The following is a 9,984-nucleotide window of genomic DNA, read 5'->3' on the forward strand; positions in this document are numbered from 1 at the left end:
CCCCTTGCTCTCCGTCCCCAGAGCCCTGCACGGGCTCAGCGCCTCCTGATGGGGGTGCTCAGGCCCTGCTGCCCCACAAACTGGTTTGAACCTGGCTCTCCCACTAAGTGGCCGCTGTGTGACCTTGTGTAAGCATTGTGACCGCTGCGGACCTCAGTCTTCCCATCAGTGAAGCGGAGGCAGTAACACCGACCCCGTGCAGCGAGCTGAGCCTCAGCTCCTCCTGCCGATGCTGCTGGGTCCCAGGACAAAGAGCAGCCTTCCGGGCAGCCAGGCCTGGGCTGGGCTGAGGTTTGGGTGTGTGTGTGTGTGTGTGTGTGTGACAAAGGGGCCCTCTGGGCACTCCCTCCCTCCAGGCCTGCAGTGTCCCTGGGCCTGAGTGACAGTCTCTGAGGATCCTAGGGAACAGAGTGGCACCCCTGCACCAGGTCTCGGGGTCTACCTCTGTGTTGGGCCTGTGGACTCCTCCCCTGCCAGGCTCCAGCCACCCCCAGGGCTACTTCTAGGCCCCTCCCACTCTGGCCTTCCAAGGTCCCAGGAGGTAGGAAGGGTCACTGTGGCCCATCACAGGAGAGGTGGAAATAAAGGCTCAGAGACTGCAAGTGACTCACCTAAGGTCACCCAGCAAGTAGGCTGGGACCAGGGTCCCATGCAGTGAGTGCCTTGTCCACCTCTCCACAGCTTGGCCACAGCCTTGGCCTTGACTTCACAGAAGTACCCATAAGGGGAGCAGCCGGCCACTATCACATGGCAGCTAGGGGGTGCAACTCTGTCCCTTGGCCCTGGAATCCCCTCGGGGAGGGAAGGGTGATGATTGCTGCCCCAGCCACTGAGTGCCCGCGGGGAGGCTGCCCAGCCCCGCCCGAAGCTAGGGGCTCTGGGGCAGTGGAGGAGCTGGGGGCGGGGGGCAAGGAGACTTGGCTGTCAGTGACATGTGACGGGGCGTCTAGGGGCAGGAGCGTGGGTGAAGGCAGGAGTGGGTCCCCTGGTTCCGGTCTGGCTCCCGGGACCGTGGGATCACCACTGGCCAGACAGGGACCTGGAGAGGGTAGGTTTGGGGGGTGCAGGAGACCATACAGGGGGCTTGCCTGATTGCAGTCTCTCTGGGGGGCCTCAAGATGGACATACTTACCAGGAGTCATTAGGACCTTTGAGGGCTTGCAGTAGGGGCACCCACCCTGGGCTCCTGGGATTGGGCCCAAGGGTTCCCTTCTCCAGCAGGGCCCTGAACCCACAGAGCCCAGAGACCCAGGCAGAGAAGCCTCGGTCACAGCCCAGTCAGCCTCAGCCCCCCGCCAGCGTCCCAGCCCTCTTGGCCTGGCTGTGGCCGGCCTCCCGGTGACGCTGATCCCACCTGGGGCCGGCATGACCTCACCACGGCAGGCAGCAGTGGGCGTGGGGGCTCGGCCTAAGAAAACCAGACTGCCGCCAGCCTCGGAGGGCAGTGGCTCCCATGACATCATTGTGGCCTGGCTGGCTGTCCAGGAGGCCGCCGGATACCGGCTAACTCCGAGACTTCTGTGACCCTCACACAGGGGAATCCTCCCAGGTTCCCTCCCATGCCACACGGTCCAGGAAATCAGAATGTAAACTGGGGGGTGGCGGGGAGGAGAGGAAGGCAGGGGGAAACTTCTTCCTGGCCTCACCTCACCATTTTACCCTGTTTCAGAAAAAGAGGGTGGCAGGAGTCCCCAGTCAGCTCCTAGGTCTGGGCTTTCTGGGAACTCAGGCACTAGCAGGGAGTGAAGAGGGAGCAGGCCCTAATGGCTGCCAGCCACGAGAGCCCCCTGCTGTGTCCCTATGGGTATGTTTGGGAGGAGGAATCATGATCAGCCTGGTACTTATTTTCCCAACCCCCTTGCAACTAGGAGGTAGGCATACAGTCCAGTGCTGAACATGGTATGGGGATGCGATGCCTTGAGCTGCAGCAGCCACTTTGTAACCATGAGGACAAAAGCCAATTCACTAAGGAGGTGGAGGGGAAGCTGCGAAGAGCTCGAGTTCTTAAGCCACCAAACCAATCCTAAGACAACCTACCGCTGGGCTTCTTGCTGAACAATCAACATCCTTAAAGAATACAGTGCCGCTGGCTCGGTTTCTGTTCCTTATAGCCAAACGCATCCCTCCTGACGCTGCAGCAAAGCAGGCTCCTTGTCCGTGCAGGCAGAGGCCACAGTTTGCAGGCCTCTGGGTTGCCGCTCTCTTATGCTAGCCGTCTGGCTTCTGACCCCCCATCTGGGCTCTGCTTGCCTGGCTCTCACTGGCCTGACCACAGCCACGGCTCCTGCTCCGAGTTCTCTCTGCGCTCAGCAGCCCCACTGGCCTCAGCAGGGCTGTCCCCACAGCACGGCCAGCTTCCATCCCCCTCCCTCTCCAGGCCGCTGCCTCTCAGGGGCTCCGCTTCCCCAGGGGACCCTCGGGCATGTAGCAGGCAGGTAAACAGCGAGATGGTGACCCCGTAATGCACAGGACCTGAGCTGGGAATCCAGAAGGAGGGTGGTGGCAGCCGCCTCTTTGCTCACCCCAGATGCAGACTACCTCCCCCTGTCCCCACCGAAGCTCACCCTGGGGCTGGGAAGTGACTCCTTTGATTTCCATTTCCCAGGACAGCAGATGGCCCGGAGCTGAGCGGGACCTGTCGAGGCAGAGCCACTACTGGGCAGGGACCTGACCACCCCTGACACCCGGCTCTGCAGAGGGGTCACGACCCTCACCTTGGAGCCCCTCACAGCCTGCTGCTGCGGCCGTGCCCGGGTCAGGGCAGGGGGACAGGCAGGAAGTGCTCCCGGCAGGTGGGCCAGGGCCGCTGGGCGGAGGACAGCTAGCTGCGCCCGGCCATCCCGGAGCTGGGGCGCGCAGCACCCCGAGGTGCCAGGCTGGGGCAGGGCAGGCTGCCGGTCGGCACTCTGCCAAGCCACTCAGAGGCTTCAGGTGCCTGAAAAAGGTCTGTCAGGCCAGCTGGCTTGGGGACCCCTCCTCTTTTTAAAATATCGGGTGCTACACATTCACCCCAGCATCTTCCCCAGCACCCCCCACCCCCCAGGGCGTCCCCAGCCCCGGCCTGGCCCACGTGATGGCATCCGTTCCCTAATCCGTTCCCGCCTCCACCCCACCCCCATGGAGCCACCGACACCAAGGAGGGCATAAGGCCCCCTAGTCCAGCCCGTGTCCAGGGGTCCGCGGGGGGACCCTCCCGCCTGCAGGAGGGTTTGGGGACAAGGGGGGCCTCTCATGCCACGTGCTCCGCACCGGCGTCGCCCGCACGCCCGCGGCGCATCAGTACACTGAGGACGGCAAGACGGCATGGCGAACAAGACCCTCCCGTCCGTCCAGCGCTGGCCGGTTCCAAGGCTGGGACCCTCCGCCGCCACGTCCTCCAAGGCCCTGGCTGCCCTTTACAGGCTGGTACTTCAATCCAGCGCACAGACGAGGCGCTGGGAGCCCGGCGAGAGTCACCCAGCTGGTGGGGACAGCCCCGCCATGTGTGACCCCAAGCGGCGGTCATCTGCAGCCCCAGCTCACCAGGCAGGGGCCCCACGGCCAGAGGCAGGGCCAGAGGGTGAGGCAAGGGCTGTGTGTGCGTGTCTGTGAGTGTGTGCGTGCACGTGCGTGTGTGTGCGTGTGTGTGTCTGTGTGTGTGTCTGTGTGTGTCTGTCTGTGTGTCTGTCCGTGTGTGTGTGTGTGTGTGTGTGTATCCATCCCTGTGTGCCCGTGTGTGCCCGTGTGTGTGTGTGTATCTGTGTGTGTATGAGTGTGCGTCTGCTGGGAAGGCCTGCCTGCCGGCTCTTCCAGGCGGTGGGGGAGGGGGGAGCCGACCTCTGGGTGCTCTGTGGTCCTGCCACGGGGCTCTCTCCCCCTCCTCCCTCAGGGCTCCATCCCACTCTGGCCTCCAGCCAGCGGCCCCACTCACATGGGGACACCCCCTCCCGGGCCAGGCCACCCCAGCAGTCCCGGCCCCAGGAAGCTCCTCAGATTCAGAAGCCTTGGCTCCCAGCTGGCACCCTGGGGCCGGAGGGAGAACGGGGCTCGCTCCCAGTCAGGACACAGCCCGCGGCCCCCACAGCTTTGGCTTCGTCTTGCAGGCCCCAGACCCCTGAGACCCTCCGCCGGGGCTTTCTCTGGCCACAGGAGCAATGTGGGCAGGCCCGCAAGGCAGGGGACACGAGGTGATGGCGACACAGCCCAGGAGAAGGGTCTCCTGCGAAGGGATGGTCTCCTGCCAGCTTCCTTGTCCCTCGGTAGGCTCTGTCCCCACACCTGCGCCTCACACGTTCCCCCCGCCCCCCCCCACCCCCAGTCGCTGCCTCTCTCCTTGCCCAGAGCTGCCTGGGGCTACTCCCAAATAAATTAACTTTTCCTCTTCTTTTAGTTCTTTCTTCCTTTCTTTCTTTTTTTTAAGTTTACTTATTTATTTCAAGAGAGAGAGCACAAGCAGGAGTAGGGCAGAGAGAAAGAGGCAGAGAGAATCCCAAGCAGGCTCCACACTCAGTGCAGAGCCTGACGTGGGGCTCGATCCCATGAACCGTCAGATGGTGACCTGAGCCGAAACCAAGAGCTGGATGCTTAATTGACTGAGCCACCCAAGCGCCCCTAAATCAACTTGTTCTTTATTCAGTCCTTCTGCCTCTGGGGTGACCCACTCCAGGCCCTGACGTAGACAGGGCGAGAGCTGGCTGGTGCCAGGCAGCCTTTCCCCATCAGCTTGTCTGTGCCCAGCCGTGTGCCAGACAAGGAGGGACAGGAGAGGCCAGAGTCGGGGGCAGCAGTCCCCGACGGGGGAAGGGCTCCCAGAAGTCAACCTCTGGGTCTCCAGTCCCGCCAGCCACTGAGGCCCATACCCAGGCCAGCCTGCTGTCCCAGACCTCCCCTCGCCCACCCCAGGAGGCGGCCCAGACTAGACCATCCAGAGCCACTGAGGCCCCAGGAGCACCCAACCCCTGGGACAGGACTGCTCAGGGCTGGGCTCTCCCGGCCACCCCCGGCAGGAACCTGACACACAACCGTCACACAGACCCGCCAGCTCCCCAGGCCGTCTGACCTTGGCCTCCAGCGTGGTTAGCCGCTCACTCATGTCGCTGAGCCGGGTACAGTTCATACATTCTGAAAGAGAAGAGTGAGAATGGAGGGTCACAGACCCTGGGCGGCGAGCAGACAGCCACCAGGACAGCCTCTGGGCGGGCAGGCAGGGAGCTCTCTTGGATTGTTTGCCTGGAAAATTGTACCCGTTTCTCAGGGTCTTCTTGACCGCACCCCCTCCTCCGTGCAGTCTGCCTGGCCTCTGAGCGGCCCCTTCCTCTTTTCGGAGCACCCGCAGCGGCACACTGTACTGTCTGTTTATTCAGCAAAGTGTCAGAGCCAGCCCTGAGCCGGACCGCAACACCTTGTCAGCCTGCCAGTGCCAGGAGGGCGGACTTTGTCTGTTTTATGCACCTCCCAATCTCAGTGCCTGGCACAAAGTAAGAGCTCAAAAAATATCCAGTATCTGATAAATGGATGGTAAAAGGGATGTGCTCCCTGACTTAGAGAATCCCAGTCTGTGGAGGGAGGTGGGCAAAAAGGTACAGGCTGGAAAGGGCTATGCGAGGGCTGTAAGAATAGAATGTGCAGAAGAGCGGTGTGGGGGGCAGTGATGCCAATCTGGGGTGGGGGTGGAGGTGGTCAGGGAAGACATCCTGGAGGCAGCGGCATCTAAGGTGAGGCCTGAGGGATGCACAGTGACCGGCCAGGTAAGGAAGGAGGGCTGAGGTCGGGAGACAGGCAAGAAAAGGGAAGGGTCCAGCAGCGACCTGGGGGAGTATGAACACACCCAGCCCCCCACCCCCACCCCCAGATCGAGAAGTGGGCTGGGCCCGCTGGGAGGCCTGAGGCCAGGGGGCAGCTGTGGGAGGGGGTGAAAGTCAAGGTCAGATGTGCATTTTTAAAAACTCCCTCTGGCAGCAGAGCCTACAATGGGAGGGCGTGGGAGGGGCTGGAAGCCGGAAGGCCAATTAGGGGACCACTAACTACTAACCCCCCAGGCACACATCTCCCTGGGCTATAATTACCTATTTATGTCTGTCTGCCCCAGGCACTGAGCTCTTTAAAGAGGAAAGAGATGGTTCAAAGCTGTTCTAAAGAGCTTTTATGGCTCCAGAAATCAAGGGATGCGGAAATCTCTCACTCAGTTCAAAGCCTGACCTTCCAGGAACCTCATTGAGGCTGAACAGACACGCCGACCACGCACAAGAGGTTTGAGGGGAACTCAGTAGGTCCCACTCGGTGTGCGGGGGCTGTAGGAGGCCCCATTGTCCCAGGGAGGCCTGAAGGTCACCAGCAGTGTCCGCACCCCCACTGGTCTCCCTTGTCCTTGGAGAGGCCCCCAACCATCTATTTGGAAAGCAAGTCCCCTCCCTGAGGTCCCTCGTTCTGCAATGGTGACTGCTGGGGGAGGCATGGGGAGGAGGGCCAGGGGTCTCAGGACCATGGTTCCGTCTGTGTCCTCCCCAGGGGTGCCCGGCTTCAGGGCAGGGGGGGCTGACACTGGCTGGGTTTACAAGAGGCACTGAGTGGGCTCATCTCCCTCCTCCGCTCCCCTGCGCTGGGCCCAGTCAGCGGTTTATGAGCACTTTTTAGGAACAGAACTCTTTTTTCCCCTCCATAAAACCATGTCAGTAACCCTGATACATAAAACAGATTAGGGACTGGGGTATAAACACAGAAACTTTTAAACAACTAGAAAACATAGTTACGTGGCTGGGACCCGGTAGGACTTCACGGACTGACGAGAGAGGGGGAGGTTTTCTGCTGAAACATGGGGGTTTCTGGTGGACACCCTCACACCTCCCCCTCATTTCTCCCAGGAAAGGGTGGTGAAGAAACAAAAAGGTACAGGGGTGCATGGGTGGCTCGGTTGGTTAAGCGCCTGACTCCTGATTTTGGCTCAGGCCATGATCTCACGGTTCGTGGGATCGAGCCCGGAGCTGGACTCTGTGCTGACAGCACTGAGTCTGCTTGGGATTCTCTCTCTCTCCCCGCCCCCTCTCTCTCTCCCTCAAAATAAATAAGTGAATTTAAAAAAGAAAGCAAGAAAAAGGTATGTACCACAGAGCGAAGAGAAGGGCAGAGGAGAATTCTCAGCGATTGATGCCAATAAATGAAATGCAGCCAGCGGCCCAGGCCCACCTGGGCAGAGAAGATCAGAGCCTCCAGGAGCCTGGGAGGGTCCTGGCTGGGACAGTGCCAGGAAGGAGGGGTGAGGGGTCCTCTCTGGGGACAGGGACAGGCCTCAGAGGAAAAGTGCTCAGGTGCCCCGGGTGAAAGTCTCCAAAGGTCCCCAGTCCACACGGAGCTCCCAGGGCCTTTCAGTGGCCCCCTCCTCAGGTGGGTCAGGATTCCCAGGCCTTAAAAGAAGCCTTTAATGGAAAGACAGAGACCAAAACAAATAGGGTCCCATCCGTCCAGCCACTACACTAACCCCACCTATCCACCCACCCCTTCACCCACTTACCTTACCCCCCACCCGATCCCACCCTCCACCCCCGCACCTCCCCTACCATCACCTCAACCCCCTGGAGGCGCCATGGCAGCCCCCCCTCCCCCCGTGCTAATACCCATGAGGTGGGGGCCGGGCAGTACAAGTAGAGGGCCTGCCGCCAGAGCAGAGGCTCACGAACCTTCCAGGGCCACAGGTGCTGAACTGAGAAGAAGTGACCTTTCTGCCTGAGCCCGCCCCCCACCCCCACCCCGGGAGGCGGTGGGAAGGGCAGGAGGCCTGAAGGAAGCAGGGAGCTGTGAACGAGAGCCCCGGCCTGGCCCAGTGAACGTTGCTGAGGCGCTTAGGCGTTCAGGGGCCATGAACACAGCATTTCCAGGGGCTGAGGCAACACCGGGGACTCTCTGCAGGAGGTGAGGTCCGTGGAGGGAGGGGTGAGCCTCAGGCTCTCGCAGAAACCTATTTCTGGAAAGTGTTCTGGGCGCGGGCCCAGTTTGCTCTGGCACTGGGCACCCTGCTTGGCAGGTGAGGTGCTGCTTGGCCGTCGGCAGGCACAGGGGTCCGGTTCCCCAGCCGCAGAGAGGCCCAGGAGGCCCAGCCAGCAGGGCAGGGGTGAGGCTGCCAGCGCGGCCGCCCGGTGCCACTTGCCTGGGCAGGCCCTGAGGTCAGGCGGGTTTTATGGTTCCCCTGGCATCCTGTCATCAACAAGCAATTACATTACGTTTGTTTAAATTTTTCTAATTATTCATGGGAGCGGTGGGAACACAGAAATGGGGCTGAGGGTACTGAGTGCCTCGGTGAGTGGACCAGGCCCTGCCCACTGGCTCTGGGCCTCGGTTTCCCCTCACTGACTTCCCGAGATTCCGAGAGGTCCCACGTGCCCCCTTCCTAGCACACACAGGCCCGCAGGCACCTGGGGCCAGAGCACAGTCCTGGTGTCTAGGTTGTAGCAAAGTGTGTCAGGAACTCTGCCAATACGTGGGCATCAGATGGGTGGATGCCCCAGGCAGACCAGGATGTGTCTGTATGGGTGAGAGTGAGAGGGACTCTGCTTGGTGTGGTCAGTGGAAAGAGAATTATAAGCCATTAACTCACTGTGAGGCTGGAGAGGCCCTCGTTTGACCTCTCTGCACCTCAGTTTTCTCATCTGTAAAAGGGGTTTGCATTGGGTCAGCTTTAAGGGCTTCAGGATCCTGGACTCTTTGCTCCTGCCACCTGTGCCCTTGCCCTTGGGCTGTCACCTCTGGGTGCTGTCCACCCACTGCCAATCCACTTGCCATTTGCCTTCAGTCAGCACGGCCACTGGCGATGGCTCTGTATCCAGAATTCAGGACCCAGCTCCTCAGTGAGGCTGAAGCCCCAGACCGGGGCCCTAAGAGGAGCCTTGCCAACTACAGAAAAATCTAGAGACTGAGTGAGACCACCGTGAGGTGTGGGACAGGGGTGAGCCAGGGCACATGAGTGGTCCTGTCCCCAGACACCCAGCTCTCTCTGTGAGAGGTCTGGGAGATGGCAGGAAAAATGTGCAGGCTGGATGTCACCAGAAGGCCAAGCTGGAAGAGTCCAGTTGGAAGAGATCCCTAAAATCCCCCTGGAGACCCTGGACTCCAGCCCAAACTCCTAAGCCCAGTTAGGAGAAGAAAGCTCCAAGGAGGTCAATGGGGTCAGATGCTATGGGTTCAGGGGATGGGGCTGGCCAGGTGTGTTCACAATGGACCACAGGAATACCGAGGTCCTAAGTGGCCTCAGTTTCCTCAATGTGACAAGAGCAGGACTGAGCCCAGCACAAATATGACTGGCACCTTTCTATCTTACCATATATTCGGTCAGCTCTGCTCTACCCACATTCTTTTAGTGCCTCCCTCCTCCCCATTGGAGCCTTAAAGGGCGTAAAGGACCTTCCTCTACTGATGAGACTTTGGTTACATCACTGTCAGCTGGAAACTATTTTAGGGGGAAAAGTCGACTAGATTTGACTGGTTTCTTTTGCCTTTTCATTCACTACCATGCTCCCAGCCAGGCCACACCCCTCCAGCTATGCCCCTCCAACCAAAGACAGAAGACCTGGATGGGCCCTGGGCAAACTCCCACAGCAAAGCCCATGAGATGTGTCTGTCTGCCCATGGGGCTCAGCTCCCAATGTCTGAGTATTAAATATGCATAGAGAGCCTCTAATGCAAAAGACAAAGACCAAAACAACAAACAAGAAAAAAGCAAACTCAGAAAACAGAGACAATGAGTGGGCAGGAAAAGGGCTTCAAAATACAAAGCAAAACTCCAATATCCTTAGAGAGATATGAGAAGATACTGCATCTCCCAAACAACAGGAAGTTATTTACAAAGAACCATCAAAACTCAAAAATGTGTCTGTACATAAAACGATGCTCAACATCACTCATCATCAGGGAAACACAAATCAAAACCACACTGAGATACCACCTCACACCAGTCAGAGTGGCTAAAATGAACAAAGCAAAAGACTACAGTTGTTGGAGAGGGTGTGGAGAGACGGG

General features: G+C 59.7%; 1 protein-coding gene across 1 annotated transcript in view; it reads right to left on the bottom strand.

The window, feature by feature from the left end:
• COL26A1 (collagen type XXVI alpha 1 chain) overlaps window positions 1-9,984 on the bottom strand; it is a 107,372-nt gene that overhangs the window by 14,355 nt on the left and 83,033 nt on the right. Inside the window, exon 4 of the mRNA XM_029945732.1 lies at window positions 5,039-5,100. Within this exon, the coding sequence (XP_029801592.1) occupies window positions 5,039-5,100 (62 nt within the window). The remainder of the gene's footprint in view (window positions 1-5,038; window positions 5,101-9,984) is intronic.

The sequence above is a fragment of the Suricata suricatta genome, chromosome 8, assembly GCF_006229205.1.
Source record: "Suricata suricatta isolate VVHF042 chromosome 8, meerkat_22Aug2017_6uvM2_HiC, whole genome shotgun sequence".
Lineage (NCBI taxonomy): Eukaryota > Metazoa > Chordata > Mammalia > Carnivora > Herpestidae > Suricata > Suricata suricatta.